The 18,037-nt window shown below is 39.6% G+C and overlaps 2 protein-coding genes across 3 annotated transcripts; one reads left to right on the forward strand and one right to left on the reverse strand.

Annotated features, from left to right (window-relative positions):
* Window positions 1-296: 296 nt before the first annotated feature.
* LOC103707002 (ABC transporter F family member 1-like) lies at window positions 297-5,577 on the reverse strand. 2 transcript variants are annotated; one of them, XM_008791319.5, is made up of 6 exons: window positions 5,327-5,577; window positions 5,007-5,229; window positions 3,210-3,283; window positions 2,913-3,123; window positions 2,584-2,818; window positions 297-1,598 (listed from the first exon to the last, which is right to left on the reverse strand). In XM_008791319.5, exons 2-6 carry the CDS (start codon window positions 5,223-5,225, stop codon window positions 541-543), a joined length of 1,797 nt encoding a protein of 598 aa, XP_008789541.1. In that variant the 5' UTR covers window positions 5,226-5,229; window positions 5,327-5,577; the 3' UTR covers window positions 297-540. The 2 variants fall into 2 exon arrangements, with proteins under 2 accessions (XP_008789541.1, XP_088562129.1); XM_088706003.2 differs by having other exon boundaries at window positions 5,007-5,232; window positions 5,329-5,557.
* A 3,605-nt stretch (window positions 5,578-9,182) lies between these two features.
* On the forward strand, window positions 9,183-14,149 carry LOC103707001 (uncharacterized). The gene is made up of 2 exons (XM_026804582.3): window positions 9,183-9,322; window positions 13,530-14,149. Exon 2 carries the CDS (start codon window positions 13,617-13,619, stop codon window positions 14,001-14,003), a length of 387 nt encoding a protein of 128 aa, XP_026660383.3. The 5' UTR covers window positions 9,183-9,322; window positions 13,530-13,616; the 3' UTR covers window positions 14,004-14,149.
* Window positions 14,150-18,037: the final 3,888 nt, after the last annotated feature.

Below are 18,037 nucleotides of genomic sequence, written 5' to 3' on the forward strand. Positions count from 1 at the left end.
AACCCTCGCCATTTACTTTCTTCATTGATCACAATGAGATGCATGACCTCAGTTCTCTGGCTGCTAACCAAGGAATACATGTTCTGATTTCCTCATTGATATAACACCAATCCAAACCTGAGCTGCATTCAGTTCCTCAGACCACCTCTATCTGCAAGTAAATTCTCTTTCCATAATCAGTCACAAACTTTCAATCCTAGATTTCATGTATTATCATCCCAAATAAACACGCTCACTTGCAGATTTTGCAATGCTCGTATTTTAATTGCATTTTGGTGAATTTAGCAAGCAAGAAATTCAGAAAAAACATTATACTATATATTAAGGCTAAAGAGTAAATCATCTTCAAAGAAGGAGAAAGCAAATTACTCGCGCTGCTCCAAGCAGAGGCTTCTTCAGGCCTTAATAGGCTGCCCAGGAACATTGAATGAAAAACAGAAGGCAGTCAGATGTAATAAATACTGCCAATATTACAAATATTAAGGATTCACAATATAAGCTCCATGATAAATTTGAGATGTTTCTACTTCCTTTCAGAACTCACTCAGGCAACCCAGCCCTATTCCTCAGATGCTCTTTGAAGTCCATGATGTCGCCCTCCCACCGAGTCACTGTTTGATTTTCACACACCCAGATCTCCTGAGCCACCTGGTTGATCAGCCTGAAGTCATGACTCACCAAAACTAATCCACCATCCCACTCATTCAGCGCTTCTGCCAAGGAATCAATAGTTTCAATGTCCAGATGGTTTGTTGGCTCATCTAGCAGCAGCAGGTGGGGCAGCCTCCAGGCCAACCAAGCAAAGATCACCCGGCTCCTCTGTCCATCTGACAAGTTCTTCATAGGCATCACCTGGGCTTTTCCAGACAATCCAAACTTACCTATCGCAGCCCTCATCCTCTCCTCCTCGTTCCCAGGGTATTCCTTCATCATGAACTGGAGAGCTGGCATCTCCAAATCAAGCTTCTCTGCCAGATGCTGATGGAACTGAGCAATCCTGAGATGATTGTGACGCCTTACCATACCATCCAGTGGACCAAGGTCACCAGTCATCAGCTTGAGCAATGTGCTCTTCCCTGCTCCATTAGGTCCCACTAATGCTATCCTCGAATCAAGGTCCACCCCAAAATCAAGGTTCTTGTAGATGAGGTTGTCAGGGGTGTACCCAAAGGTGACTTCCACAAACTGCAGTACTGGTGGAGGAAGTTTACCCACATCCGTGAAGCGGAAGACCAGTACCTTGTCCTTAACAACCTTCTCAGTAAGCCCACCACGCTCCATCTTAGCAAGGGTTTTCTCCTTGCTCTGGGCTTGGCGGGCCAGCTTAGCAGAACCATGACCGAAACGAGCAATATACTCTTTCATGGAAGCAATCTGCTCCTGCTCCCATCTGTACTGCTTCATCTGGTTTTCTTCCAGCTCGGCTCGGGTCTGGACATACTGGTCATAGTTGCCTGTGTAGAACTTAAGTTTCCTGTTCTGCATGTGGATGATGTTGGTACAGACACCATTAAGAAAATCCTGAGAGTGTGAGATGACGACAAGGATACGATCAAACTTTTTTAGCATCTCTTCAAGCCACACACATGCTTCAAGATCTGCCACAAAGACAAAACAAGAAAGAAATCTGAGCTCAATAGACTTCCTGTATCACAAAACAAATTATAGGTTCATTTAAAAAGCCCATGACATGCCACAGGTACGCTTGAGCTCATCTGGGATATTGATAATGCTTGAATAACCTCAGCTCAGCACCACCAGCCTATGTACCCCAAGGACTAGGATGACCAACTGCATGTCTACCCAATTAGAGGTGCCCCATGGACTAGCTTGATTGACTGTACGTATGTATAGCTTACGTGGTGGGTTGGGTTTAGGCCAGGTAAGGGCGAATGGCTTGGTAATCTGAGATAAATTAACACAGTTAAGACACTCAACATAACCCAAGTATCATGAATTAACTTTCACATGAATAACATATATAATTACGCATCACAGAGCACCATCCATACATGACAATTTTTTTGAGCAATATGCCAGGATTTGAACTGTAGAGCTCTCCCAAGAGTAAGCCTTCAGGAAAGAGGTGCCATCTAGCTATGACAGGGTGGTTGACATACATTAAAAAACAAACCTAGACAATTACATAAGCTTTAGAAACCTTAGATCCCATTATTATGTTTAATAAACAATTCTCATAGTTTATCTTGCAGTGGAGCATTGTACAAAACATGGTTTCCACTATTGTCATTGAATGTTTTTCCTCTTTTCACCAAAAGAGGACATGATTGCCTAATAGTTCCCAAAAATATTCATTGGCCATCAGCCCCTCAAGCACATTAGCTACCACCTAGTCTTGTTGTCCAAAGACCCACCTGACCTCTGAAGCACCCTAATCCAATCCTTCTTTCGGGTAGAGAGCTGGCTACCTTATTAGTCAGATCGACTTTCCCTGCCCAACTATGCATTTCTACACCCAAAACTCCATATAACATGGATAAATTCTTAAAGGTAATGCTATTTATGACAAACAGAGTATTATGCTATTTGCTGATATTTAGATCCAAGGAGTAGAAACTTTACCAAGATGATTTGTGGGCTCATCAAGTAAAAGGATGGTTGGGTTCATAAACAGTGCTCGTGCTAGCGCAATCCTCATACGCCACCCACCTGAGAAGTCTCGAGTTTTCTTTGCTTGCATTTGTTTATTGAAACCAAGCCCATATAAAATTTCAGCAGCGCGCTTCTCGGCAGTAGAGGCATCAATTGCGTCTAAGCGCTCGTAGATGCGTTCCAAACTTTCTCCACCACCATCATCCTGATAATGTTTTCACATCAGAAAATTATTTCAAATAACATCAAAAATAAAAATACTTCTAATTCTAATGCTTAGATGTGTCTTAAAACCCCACCTGAGCTGCCAAGATTTCAGCTTCTTTCTCCAGCCTTAGCCTTTCTTCATCACAGTTAATGACAGCCTGAAGTGCAGACATGTCTGAAGCTTCAATCTCCCGGGTGAGGTGGTAGATATCCATGTGTTCAGGAATTGGGAGCTCCCTACAACCTATTGATGTAAGGAGAGTAGACTTCCCACAGCCATTCAATCCAAGCAGACCATAACGTCTGGAGGAAACAAACATTTAGCACGAGATTAACATAATAACATGTGGTCCAATTTATTTGTATGAAAAGGTTGATATGATATATACCTTCCGTAATTAAGCTCCAGTTCAGAATCGACTATGAGGTCATGTCCATGAAATGTTAATGATAGAGACTCTATCTGAAATGTGCACAATTTGAAGAGAAACATCAGAATATTAAAAATCCAAAGAGATGTATGTAACAGATTACTCATCGTGAACCATGAAACTTACCACACATAAAAGTACAACTACGAGAATGCAGAGATAAAAATACAGAGTACCACAACATGAATACTAAACAGTCGGTCGCCTAGAACATGATTAAAACAGTTACTGATTTTTACATAGCTACTTCCTTATATTGAGCAGCAAAAAGCACACACAAAAAAATAACAAATATAAGTGTCTATTTAATTAGAGAGAAATTAAAGTTGTTGGGTGAGCTAGGTGTAGTTGATAAGGAGTTAAATTAAAGATCAACTCTTTCACGGTATCCATTAACAGGTAAGGAATCTTGAGTCCACCTCAGGTTTTTTGCTAAGGAGTTACGTGAGCTATTGTACAGATGCTTCTAAAGCTCCAAACATTTCACATGTAATTGATAAGTGCTGCTGCTTTATGCAAGTAAGACGAAAAATAATCTCCATGAGCATTTTTTTTCTAAAAGAGACAAATATCATATTCTACATGAAAACAAAAGAATAAAAAATGAAGATGGCCCCTAATGCTTAAACCAATGCTTACGATAAATAGAAACCCATGCACTAGTTTTCCTATTGCAAAAACTCCTCCAGCATTTTTTTTTCTACAATCAGCAATGAGCATATGAGATTCTGAGAAGTAATAATTCAAACAAGCATCCATTTATAATAGAATTGTACAACATATAATACAGCCTAGAGTGAAAAGAAAAAATAAAAAGCAAAAGATTTACAGCATTCACCTCAACATGCCTAAGCCTGTGTAAGGAATAAACAGAAGTAATTCATAGTATGCAAAAATAGCAACACAATAGTAACAAACAAAGAAATATTTCCCACTACTTATAAGTTCCCAGATAATTGTTCAGTCCCAATATAATTCTCCAGATCAGAGAACGAAACAAGCTTCAAAATTCAAGACAGGGTCCCCACATAAAATAAGTAGGAGGCCTGATTTGTAATAGCAAGGGGCTTCTGCATCAACTTACCTACTACGAATGATTTCCATTCACTGAATCTGTTTTTTTTTAGCATTTTGTCCAAATCAAATTGGACGTAGATGATCACGATCGAACAACTAAAAGGATATCCAAAGTTAGTGTTTTCACTCATCTAGCTAGCTTATTTTATCATTGGTAAACTAATTAAGCGTCCAATAGAGAACAAGAAGCCATTTTTAACTTACAACGCTGTTCAGTTAAGGTAGTAAACCAAGTACGATAAATTAGCAGATTTTTCATCGTTCTTTACCAACAACACATATGATAGGAACTTCATACTATCAGTGTAAACAATGAAACAGAGTTAGCAGATTTTTTTCATCGTTCTTACCAACATGACCTATGATAGGAACCTCGTACTAGCAGTGTCAATAATAAAACAGAATCACCATTCCAACACAAGGACATCGGATTTAGAGCTACAAAGGAATCATCGCATTTTGCCGTTCAAACTTGGAACTCAACTCGAGATAGAGATCCAAAACCTAATATTACCGATTCTCTGACCTCACTAAAGCACGAAAATCAGAATTCTGGAACTGCAAAATTCGCCTAAATTTTCATCCTTCGGTAGCCAACATTCCGATTTTGATACTTCTAAAGAATTTATTATTTTTTTTTAAAAAAAAAAGATCTGCGAGAAAGTAACGACAACTTACATGGATATCTCTTGAGAGGGGATGAGAGGCAAGGACCCCGGTGCACGTCCGATCGGATATCCGGAGGGATCCAACACCATCTGCAACCTTGTCAGCTCCACCGTTCTGCGCCTGGACGGCGGCCTTGGACGACGACGTCGCCGGAGATTTCCCTCCCCTCTTTGCCGCCGCCGCGGCCTTCTTCGCCGCCGCCTTCTTCTTGCTCGCGTCCGACACCATTCTCCTGCTTTAAAAAAATCCAAGAAAGACCCTTTAAAAACGCTCCAAGAATCCCGGATCGATCAAGAAAACTTTAAAACTTAAAAAGCGAAATTACTCACACAAAAAAAAAAAATGCTAGGAATTGAATCAGCGGGATCGGATAGGACGGCGGTTTCTGGAGATGCGGCGAAAGGGCGAGGGTTTGGGAAAGAGCAAACGAGCTAGGGTTTTTATTTAGGGTTTGCCTTTTATTCCGATCTAAGAAAATTAAAATACTATATTCTTTCCTCCCTCCAGAGAGAAGCAGGAAAGAGATACCCCGATCGAAGGGTTCCAGGACCCGCGAAGGCGAGCGAGCTCCGCCCTTTATGGCCCTCCAAATTACTTTTTTTATTAATATTATTTTCCTTTTTTTGCGCACGTGTCCCGTGGAAAACCACTCATAAGGTCGGCGCTTACGTGTATTTCTATGCGAGGATGCATCCGGTCCGTCCGTAGTTCGCGGAGGACAACACGAACGGCAGATTAGGTTATCGCATAAAGGTTGCGAAAAAGGGCGTGCGTAGTTTTGGGGCGCCGGGGTGGTGCCGTCATGGACCGGGTGGCGGAGGGGGGCGGAGAGGGCCAAATCTATGGGTGCGTTCTTGATCGGCAGCTCGGTGAAACTTTTGTGATTGACCTTGACTTCTCGTAGTGGGGCGGGCGGCATACGTGGCCCCCATTGTTGGGAGCCAAATGGCATAATTCCTCCGAGTTCACGTGAAGGTTAATCGACAACCACGGGAATACGTGGTAGCTTCTGATTTGCTGCCAGCTTGACTGGTGAGCGCACGTGCAAACGCGGTTTGACACATGGAACGGCACAAACCTCGTCGTGATCGGCGGCCCGAGATCAAGAATGAAAGCGCCGGAAAATATAAAAATAACAAGAAAAATTAGAATTGGAGACGCAAGCGCACCGAAAGGACGCCTCACGGGAATCTCACCCACCTTGCAAGGCTAAACCTAACAGCGCCCTTGCAAAAGATTGCTACTACGCCAAAAATGCCGCTCTCTTGCCCTTTTCCTAGACTAATTCACTCCACTGAGTTTAGGGCTCCTACTCTTACATTCTAAAACAGATGCATGAGAGAACCCAAAAAGGTTAACAATTAAGCTAATGTTTCATAATCGCACCAATTACTTGATACCACGCCTATTCTAAACGGGATAGCTCGTGGAATAGGAGCATGATCATATCCATCTATAGAGCACTCTTGCCCTCTTATCTAACAAGAATGCACTGCCAAGGGGCATAAAAATAAAAGGAATTGTATGAACTAAAAGTGGGATGGTGTCTATGCTTCCGTCGCGAGCATCACATATCCCAACTACTAGTTCAAGGCAGGACAAGCTGCCTTCAAGATGAGAATATGGTATCTTGAAGATCATATGATTATTTATTCTAAGCTAATTATTCTCCCTTTTTAGGTTCTAGTTTTATAGATAAGCATCTTAAAGGTCACAAGAGAATGGAGAGCATAAATAGTGTTGTCGCTGAATTTCGAACCGAGGTCGGAGCACTACTTGGTTTGCTTTGAGAATAATGTGATCCAAACTAAAAGCGACAAAGATGTAGAAGAACTAGTTTCCTTCGAAGATAACCTGCAAGAAGTTTACTTGCAAAAAAGTTTTCGACAAAAAAATTCTTCAATGGCTAAGTCAAAATAGTGATGCAGTAGTATAAAAAGGAGAAATTTGTATAAAGTAGAGTTTCCAAATGAGCTTTTATGAGGATCCCTGGACTACCCTTTTTATATAGAGTAGTCCATTGATCCGTTACCTGATTTGGCGCGATGCGCTTTAATTATTAGATAACGGTCAGTTGAGCGTTTACAATGTGGAAAATATTTTGTGTGAAATTATGTCTATCGTGCATTTTACAGCAATATTGTCATAACTGCCAGTCTTTGCTAGCATGTGCGAATTGACTTCTCGATTTTCACCAAAATTGTTCACCTCGGTTAATATCGAGGTCAAGGAGGTCGATCTAACCCAAGATGGAGATGTCCGACATTCCCCTTATCAAGTAGTATTGAAAACTCAAATGCATGCTATTATGTGAATTGCAAAAATTCAATTTTTGAAATAAAAATATTATGCCATTACGTTCTGGCAAGTAATAGGAGATATTCTTTTAAATATTACATGCTCATTTATAGTATCATGTTCACATGTTTAGATGACCATCAACTTGTCAATTTGCAATTGATCAAAATGATGAGTTCATGGCATTGATGGAATTTCAAGACTACACCGACATGACTATTAACAATTTTGCAACATATTTTCAATATATCGACCCTTGCCAAAATAAAAAGATAAAAAAATATATAAAGGAGAGTCTCAACCTCCACATGATGGAAAGATTTCCCCCACAATTTAAATACCATGTGGCAAAGCGCCTTCGATAATATGATCGATGCATAGCTACTTCCTTTGCCAATTCCGTCTAAAATTTATTTCTCAAAGATCTTTGTTGAAAAATCGATGGTTTGATTCCTTGTCACGGCAAGCAACGAACCAGGATATAGCCCTTTTTTTATATGCCAACACGAGACCAACACCATTGCTTTGTGACATCTTACAAACCCTTGTATTTATTGTTTTACAAGAGAGGCCAGTATACCCTCCATGCAAATTGCGAGCACCACTTTAAATATGACAAGAAACATGCACCTGGGGTTTAAATTAAAATTGGCGTTAACAGGGGGGTATATATAAGTATTATTAAAATTTGAGCTACTTCCTCCAGACCAAGCACTGGAGTTCAAATTGCGCAGAAGCATCATAAAGCATTATTGCATGCATACATCAGATAGCTAAATACAATATTCACGATTGTAAGGGTGTTAGCTGTAATTTTTGCATTTGAATTTTATCTAGTCTCGGCACGCCTATTGCCGGAGTTCAAATTCGTCGAGTCAGTATCACTCATACATCCAACACATTTGCAGGACTCATGTTTGCTAGGGGTTAAATGAAATTTTGCTTCTACTACACTTCATTCAGTCCCGGCCGTTATCAGTAAAAACCAACCGAAGCATTTGCGATGGCTAGGGACATCTAGGACCCCCTCTTCGCTACTATAGCGCCCGGATTTGTCTATCTCTTGGGAGCCTCCACCTCCTGGCTATCTAAAGGTGAACTTCAACGGAAGTCTGTCCGGCGGTGCCGATCGGACGGATGTAGCATTTGTTATCAGAGATCATGGCGCTAGGCTGATTGCAGCAGGTGGGTGACGTTCTTTCGAGGCCTCGACTTTTGGGGCGGAGCTTAGGGCTGTTTGGAAGGGACTTTCTTATGCGAGATATGTTCTGCAAGCTGGTTGCATCGTTTTGAAAGGAGACTCGGCTTCCCTGATGGCATGCCTAAGAGAGGAGGGGCGGGAGGAGGTGGAGCACCCACTTCTGGACGACATTCGTCAGATGCTACGGGAGTGCCGGGTTCTCCAAAGGCATGTCTTGCGGGAAGCGAACCAAGCTGCTGACTAGCTCGCCTCCTTCGCTGCGTACCATTCTAGAGACCTTCTTTTGATGCAACAGTCTTTTATTCCTTTTATTTTGTGTTGTTTGCTTGATGCTGATGTGGCTAGCTGTGCTCATGCTAGGGTAATATTAGCAGCTATTTCACCAAAAAAAAAAAAAAACCGAAGCATTGTTTTTAAAATATATAATAGATACTTGTTTATAGTTCCAATGTTAGGCGGCTATGCATAAAACTGCATCTTCCGGCACTGCGACTGCCGATACCAACTCAAATTTATCTGAAGTATTATCGCAAACACGCATGAGATGTTTCTTTATAACCATAATATTGGATATGAATAAGGTGTTATGTGTAACTTTGCGACTTCTTAATTTGTAGCGCGGGGTCTGGAACAAATTTATCCAAAGCACTTTTATCCCGCAACCCCGTACCAATGTTATTTTATATATTTGGCGACGACATGCGACGGCTTTCCTTCGAAACAATAAGACCATCTCTTCTTCCTCGCGGTAGCATCAGCGGCCGAGGGAGGACCGCCGAAGGCAGCGGCCGCGGAGGCGGAAGCGTTCGCCTTCTCCGGCGTCGAGGTAGATCCCATCTCTATCTCTTAAATCTTTTATTTCCATTGATGGCTAGGGTTAGGGCTCTTCTCCCTTCTCTTCGATTTAATGCGTCGCTGTGATAATCTCTGCAGTAGATTTATTCTTCTATCTCGTGCTCTTTTTTTATCATTTTTTTCTATTTGTATTCTAAGATCGCTTGTCGATTAAGTAATTGGGATTAGAGTTTATCTTGTAGGGGGAGGAGTTCATGTTCTGTGAGTATAGAATTTAATTTAATACAGCAGGACCAACTACATAGCTGTGGCTAGATTCGAGAACCAAATTTTGGAGAAGCTTTTGCTATTCTACATCACAAATTTGTTGCTTTTTTCCTAAAAAAATAATTTCCAGATGTAGTGTACTTTGTCCAGCATCAACCATAAAAAAGGGTACGAGGGGAAGGCCTTAAAAAAAAAAAAAGTTCTATCCTACAAGCAGCGAAGCATAAAGGAAGAGGATAATTGCAAGAACATGTAGCAACTTTCCAAATGATTCAAAAGGGGCTAACACTTTAATGCATACGAAAGGAGATACGTTCTATTAACTCATTATCCATGTTGCTCAAGTCCCTGTTCAGGCTCTGCCTGACTTGGGAGTCATCAGCCATGTGCAGAAGGATATGAGTTCATGGTCCCAATATGTGGCAAATTCCAAGTGCAGAAGATAATTGGCAGCATCTACAGTTCAATGGTACCACTGTCAATATTAAGATTCAGGACTTTGTACAATCAAAAATGAAAAAGAAAGATAATTAGAAAACAACTTCTGCAGCCACGTATTTTTGTAGCAAGTATTCTCGTAGTGTAGATATTGGTGGAGTATATGGTATTTAAAAACTAAACCCTCTGCAGGAAGTCTTATAAAATACAGGAATGATGTCTACCTCTTATCAACTTAAAAATTAAGCTTGCTATGTATATTAACATGATATTCAATGATTTTAGTCGTTCTATGAATTTAAATATCGTCCCGCTTGTGAGAGGTCAGAGCATGATACAAACACTCACAAGTTGGATGATGCCTGCATCCTTATCGATTAATCTACAATCTTGTAACAAAAGTGAAGCTCCTTTTTAAGGAAAAAAAAATCATTTTTAAGTGTCCTAATTATTTTTGGTTATTAGACAAGTTGTGGACTAAAAAATTGTGTAATTTATTGATGGAAACTAAGAATACTGACTTCCAAGGCTACCCTTTACTTCTTAGTTCTCACAAACAAATTGAAATCTGTAAAGTCTCCAAGGCATTTATGTTAAAGCACCATGTCCAATTTATAGTTTAGATATGCTGAGTTTGAGATAGTTACACTCATGTAGGTATTATCTATCACTAGTTAGTTATCATTGTATTGTAAGCTGGTCATGCATGCAGTTACCTACCCATATTAGACGAGTAACCTGTGTCTATGCTACGCAAAAGGTAGAATGCACTGACAGCCATGTCTTGCCTGTCTTGCCTGTCCTGCCCATGTCTATGCAATAAAACTTATATACACCGTACATATTACAAAGTAACTTGCAAAAAATTCTAGCCTGAGAGATTATGTGTGTGCAGTACTGACATGATTCATTGGAGCTCAGAGCTTGCTTTCTTTCCTTTCCTTTTAAATAAAATTGCATGAAGTTGATGTTAAAATAAAGTATGGGAGAACTCAGCATAGGTCTAATGCAATTTAGAAGCTTCTACACTTGTATTTGGCATTCAATCAGCTTTTACTGTTATATCTATTTTCAGCATATTGTGATTTTCTGTCCTGAAATCTGAAATTGTAGGTGTTGGTGATTCCTTGCCAAGAAAATCTTGAATCTTTTAGTTGCCTCTGTAGTTTTGTTCCTTTGCCTTGTTGCTTATAGATCTCTTCCATAGTAAAGGCAAGTCTAGAAACTTGAAACAGTTTGAATTGGTCTAAACCAGCTGACATCACTAATTCATACGAGATCTGACTACCACCAAAACAATTTGAGGGGTCATGCTGTTAATAGCCTGTTCCTAGCCACATGCCAAAATCTACTAGTTCACACTGGGGATGCAGCTAGACCATTGCGCTGCTTTAGGATTAGTTTGATGGTCTGATTTTTGTAAAAGAGCTGAGTCTTTGATCCCATTCTGTTCTTATGAACATGTACATTTTGAAAACAAAAAGAAAATAAGTTATTTTTTCAGATCAGTATGTGCAATTTACGAATCATGAGTTTATAGTGGGTATTTGTTCCCCTTGAAGTTTGAAATAAAAAGATGCATGGGAAGCCAGCAAGCCCAGCTTGCTTTTAAAGAAGTCTTAATTGGACTTGAGTCCCTAAAGGTAAGGGGCTTCATAACTGGCTTCTTTGAGAGGATGTTGGAAAACTTTTGGCATTTTATGAGTCCTAAAGGTACCCAGAAATAGGAGTCAATGGTCCTAGGGGTGAAGTGCAAGTCAAAGGGTTTACATGTTTTGGCTGGCTTGTTCATGTACTGTTCTCAACTATGTTGTTAAACAAGTCCTGAACTTAATTTTTTTCTTCTTTGCTTCTATGTTCTGCTGGTAAGTTGAGCTTCTTGCTTTATGTTCTTCAGTTTCATACATCAGATGGTTATAGTATAAACTGGCCAATTGACCTGTACCGGCTGGGATTTTTATTTTATGTTTGGTATCCTCATTGTTCTAGGTTCTAAAAGAAACTAACTCGATGAGTTATCATTTTTTCCATTAAAATGGTAGCATAAAAATCATGTACAATGTTATATTGAAGACAAATATTTTTATCTCACTACTTTTGAGTATATAAATAATAATTCATATAACACTTTAACTGGTGTGAATTTAACAATTATGGTTTTGTATTGTAAAATTTAAATAACTTATGTTTCTATTTTTGTATAACTTTTAAGTATATTTTCTTTTCTTGATATGTAAATTAAGTGACGCATATCAGCTGTTTCAGAGTTAGGTGAGTGGGCAAAACAGCTGTCCTTCATGAGTAACTTATTTTGAGTGTGTGTGTGTGTGTGTGTGTGCATATGAGAGAATGAAAGAGTGAGAGGAGGGGGGGGGGATTATGTTACTGTCTTTCCACCAAAATAGACAAACCTGACTACTTTTTAAAACCGTCCATTATTTGTCATTGTAGTCTTTAAACATTTGTTTTGGATGGCATAAGATATGCAGTAGCCAGTTCTTCAGTAGTTTTAAGCTTGTCTGTATTATTTTTCTGAATCAACTATACCTCATAATCATAGATGAAGTATTTGCACATGGTAAATTGCATGTAAGAAGAGATTGCAAATGATGCACCAACACATCCTTTCTTCATTCAGCACCTAACATTTTGCATTAGATACAGCCAAATAGCTAAAATAAGCCCTTCCTTTTATTTGACAAATGGTGAAGGTTGCTATTTAGATGTTTTATTGATAGTACTAAGGTTGCCATTTAGATGTTTTGCTGATAGTACTTACTAATGGTTCTTTAGCTTTTCTTCATTTGTCTGGATGAATTATTTTGAACATTATCTTCTTGTGAAGGCTTGTCCATACTATTTGCCTTCTTAGGTTTGGCAAATGTTGACCTCTCTTTGGGCCAGATTTGGTCAGGGATTTTTAAGCTTAGGTCTGAATTTTGTGTCCTGCAATTTGAATGTGGTCGGCTTACCTCAGGTCGTGAAGTGAGGGTTTTATTTGTTTGGAATCGATCTGTGTTGGTTGACTGTCACATCCATGGAAAGAATTTTAATAGTAAATGGTCTTTTTTTGGTGTAGTTGTTGAGGTTGGGTCCCTCTGGAGTTGTGTCATGGTGAGTAGAATACTTAATAGAGTCAGTCAGGCTGAGTTGGTCGGTTTAAAGTTGGGTCATGTAGAGTGCAACAGCTTTGGTTATTTAGGTCATGGTTCTCGGATGGTCGGCAAGTATGGATAGAAGAAGAGTCATGACTTCATGTTGCATCAGGTTGGGAATGGCTTAAGGTTGTATATGTTAATTGTTCTTATCTAAACCTACTTGAATCTTTCTTACAGCCACCCCTACATCTTGCCGACTGACTTCTCTGTCTAGGTAAGCTGCATTGTCAAAAACAACGGCTGCTTACGCGTCTTTTAAGAACTTGTGATCATTGTCTATTGTTCTTTTGATGTAAATGATGGCAAGCCATCAGGATGTCTGTTGCTCTCTTGACGAGGCTTAATCAAATCCATGTATTTCAATTGATGTTGCAGATAGTTCATGGTGAAATTCTGAATAGTTATATCCTTCCTCATTCGAAGAAAGCGGACATTCTTACGACATTGTAGAAGAGCAAACAGATGAGTCGGCTTCCTTCGCTGCCGGCAAAGAGGTATGTGCTACGGCTTTTCATATCACTCAAGTTTGTGACTGCCAATGTCGTGGATCGGCGGAGCGGGCGAGTGGTGGTGACGGCATCTTCAGTGGAGAAAGCACTCAAAAAAGCGCTCGAGTGTGGTCGCACCTGCAATTCCAAGGCAGCTGCAGCTGTCGGAGAAGTGCTCGCTGTACGCCTCAAGGTTGATGGCCTGTCCCAGGAACCAATATATGCTGATGCGGCCAAGGAGGTGGAGAAGAAGGGATTCAAGAACCGCACCAAGGTTTGGGCCATCTTCAATGCTCTCCGCTCGCATGGTGTCAACCTCCATCTTGACCAGGATGACCATGGGCCTCCTCCTTGCCCCTGATGCAGATTTTGAAAATTTTTGCTTCTATCCAACAATGTTTGTTTGGCAAGGTTATGGAGATCTCCTTTCAGTCTTTTTCAATGTAAATGCGCAGACTGTTCGTTCAACATAGAATTTGAGAAGTGAAGAGCTCCAACTTAGGGTCATGAATGACACCCTTTGGATGAAATGCTTGTGGGTTGCAGCATGGACTCTTTTGGAGGGCAATCAAGGCCCACAAGTCTGTTTGCTAGGTTCTCGCAGCTGACGAAATCAAGCGCACCTCCTCCGCAGTTGTTCTTCTTTCCTGTAGTGCTATGTTTGTGCACTTGTCATATCATGTAACTATTGATGAATTCCAGCTCTGGTTAATGAATGGCATCCTTTTGATGAAATGCTTGTTTGGTGTGTACTGGTCACCTCCTCGCAAGGGACACTCCAACCGTACTCTACTGAGCCATGGTGTTTAACCGGCCTCTTAGAGCATCTTTTCAGATTCTTCAACTTCTAGCAGGTCTATTGACTGCAGATCCCAGAGTCCGAAGCAAGTAGCCCCTCAAATTGTCCTAGTGGGGGCAATGGCCTCGCCAAGCCAATTTATCCTAAGGAATTGAAAGTAAAAGATTAGAACTTCATGGAGCCATAACTAGCATCATTAGATGGAAAAACAGAGGCTGGGTGGGAGGTGTTTCGGGGGCCTAGCATTTCCTCATGCACTTGTGTGGTATTCTTGTGTGGTATTTAGAAGCTTTGCTTGCTCGTAATCATTTTTTAATTAGTCTACAACTCTAGCCTTCCAAGCTAGAGCCAATCAAACCTCTTCCTTTTTATAATGAATGGTTAGGAGATGGACAGATTAATATTTTGAATGGTTAGAAGCAATCTAGTTCCTTTTATAAAAGTTCCGAAAAATATCTAACATTCCTGTTGAATCTTTAGGCTTTTAAAAAATTCCACAAGCCTCTAGCTCTTTAGGCTCCTTTCAATAGAGGAGCCTAATACAATAAAGCAAGTATTTTGGAAGGAAAAATATTTTGAATGATTTTTTTATTTATATTTTGAATGCTTGATACATGTACATCGCCTTTCGTTGGCCCCATTAACTATTTTGATTCAACTTTTCTGTGTTGGCCAACCTATCTGTGACGGCGTATTGGAAGGAAAAGACTGTGGTACAGCCTCAATTTAAGACCCAAATTAACTAGACTCCTTATGGCATAAAAACTCCTAAACACACAAGGACTCTTTGAATTCATGTGCCATGCTCCTGCATCAATCTACAGCAGTATATTTACTTCTCTTGGCACATGGATTGATAGCAACATACACTGATGCAAGAAATCAATAAGTATTTAGAAGATTTGTACGTAAGCGAACGTGCCACCATGTGAGAGCTCCCTAAATTAGATTTTCTTAGTTAGTTGGCAGTAACTTTGATTAATTGATACCTTCAAACAAACAAAAAAAATCTTTAATTAGCTGACCAAGTGCTTCTATGTAATTTCCCACCGCATCTATTAGTGTAACCACACCCTCATACCTCGATCAGCCACAATAAATATATGCAGCTCGACCCTTGCAAACCCAATTAGATAATTGCAACTATTGCATTAACAAGAGATCATAGCAACCAAAGCCACCACATTCTTTTTTTAAGTCCGCCGCCAAAGATTCTTTACAACGTGGGCGCGCCACCGGCTTTGCCGGTATTGCGCTATCCGGCGGCGAAGGTGAGCAGAACCCTCCTTTCCCGTCTCTATCCACGCATTGACCGGATGCACGTGGAAGACCCGGCGGCGGCTTGACCTTGACCATGTGGTCAACATTGCTGCCTCCCTTCCTCCTGACGCAACCAATGGAACCCCATCCATCCCTCATGCATCATGGCGACGGCATCCATCCATGCCATGATGCCATCTATTACGCACGGTGTGACGCGATGAAATGGTATTACAAAGTATATGAACGAGTACCGTACATAGGTGATAACTAGGAGATTCTAATTACATGACCATTGAAAAAAAAAAAAAACTCATTTATTGGAAAAAAATTTCTTTACTAAAAGATTAGTATATGTTGCCTAAAAAAATAATTTTTATATATTTGGTTGATAAAAAATAATGGCACATTCTAAAATATTTTATATTCGTGAACACATTTTTTAAGAAATTATATAAAATATCTGTTATATCCTAAAAATCTTGTCCTATCCTATATAAAAGTTAAATAATATATTTTTTAAAAAAAATATCGCTATTTTCAGCCGGTGAAAATTGGATATTTTTATATCCCATATAAATTTTTTTCCCTATAAAATACAAAAATTTTATTTCATGGGAAAATATTTTTATTCTTTTGAAAACTCAACCCAAAATAAAATTTTTTTTGATTCATTGTATTTAAAACAATTCACGTTTCTCCGCTTTTTTTTTTTTTTTTGATAAGTTGGCTGCTCACATTGCTCGCATATGAGCATAGCCAGCTACATCACTATCAAGAAAGCTACAGAAAACAGAAGGAACTGAAGACTGCTGACGCCATAAGAACTCGCCTGAATATTGAACAGTGAATAAGGTGACCCAATCGGCAGCCTAATTCGTCTCTCAAAGGACGTGCCTGACCTGAATGATCCGACACTTCCGTAACATCCATCTCATGTTGCCCAAAAGTGGGTGCTCCGCCCTCTTCCGACCCTCCATCTTGAGGCGATCAATCAAAACAGTTGAATCCCTCTCCAGAATAATCCGATCAGCCATCAACACATATCTCTTATAGGATAGATCCTCCCATGCAGCCCTGAACTCCGTCCTAAATGCCGAGGTCTCAAAGGAGCAGCATCTTCCTGCAACAACCAATCTAGCTCTATGGTCTCTGGTTACAAATGCCACCCCTGATCATTCCGCTTTTCATAGGTAGCTTCTTTAATTTGTTTTCCGATCCATGCTTGACTCAAAGAATTGGCAGCTTTGTATTCAATCTTTTTAAGATTTCATAGTTTGTCCTATCGTCTTTTTGTTTTATTCTTTTATTATTCAATTCATTATCGTACTTATTTATAGTTTGCTGCATGCTTTATTCACTTATTATTAAATATTAGGAGATATTCAACGGGGCCCAGCAACGTAGGGAGACTGCTACCAAAACGCCATATATAACGCAACCTTATCCTCAACTAAGCTAAGAGAGTGGACTAACAGGGACTGATTTCTAAGTAATTAACCTCCACCCTCTGGACTATGATTTCTAAGTGGATTCAAAGAGATAGAGACTCCAATCTTGGAACCTTCCTTGTTTGAACTCATTTCTAATCAGTCCCACCCCCTTCCAATTCAGTTTAAAAGGACCAAAATAATTATTTCTCAACATTTTAAACCACATATCGGCATCATTATGACGAGAGACATGATTGGGTCCAAATTGATCCGAGTTCTTTATCCTAACTTTGAAACAAATATTTTAATTCACTAGTATTTATAAAGATAAATAAAAAGACAAAGAAAACAAATTAAAATGTATTGCTTTTTGAATATAAACAAGATGGCATACAGCATATCTTATGTCCTTATCACCCGAATCTAGCATTGAAGCAAGCAACACTCGAACATCTACTTTGAAGATAGAAAGATGTGTATTGTTATCTTTACAAGTCAGTTGAACTACATACATAGGTTGAACCTCCATAATATAAGCCACTCGACATCCTTGTGCAAATGGGTTGAATCTTTGCTCTATTGGTAGCATCAGAGCCATATTTTTTAAGGTCGGTTCTTCATCATCAAAAAAAAAATTAGTTTCAAAATTCCTACAAGAAGAATGCCAGATCAACCACTTCATGGGATATGTTGTTTACAATAGAAGGCGGTCGGCGCCTAATAATAATGCTATAGTATAAAATATGTAAGGAAGAAGCAAATAAATTTTTCTTCTTTTTTTTGAGCACGAAGATAGAAAATTATTTTCAACAATAACTATTTTATATAGTTAATTCTAGCAATTAGCTACCCATAAGTTGCCTCTTGTATAAATAAAAAGTGGTCAAACATAATTCCTCCATC

Source organism: Phoenix dactylifera, chromosome 10 (genome assembly GCF_051530095.1).
Source record: "Phoenix dactylifera cultivar Ajwa chromosome 10, Ajwa_hap1_PhDact_Kaust_v1.1, whole genome shotgun sequence".
In the NCBI taxonomy this organism is placed as follows: Eukaryota; Viridiplantae; Streptophyta; class Magnoliopsida; order Arecales; family Arecaceae; genus Phoenix; species Phoenix dactylifera.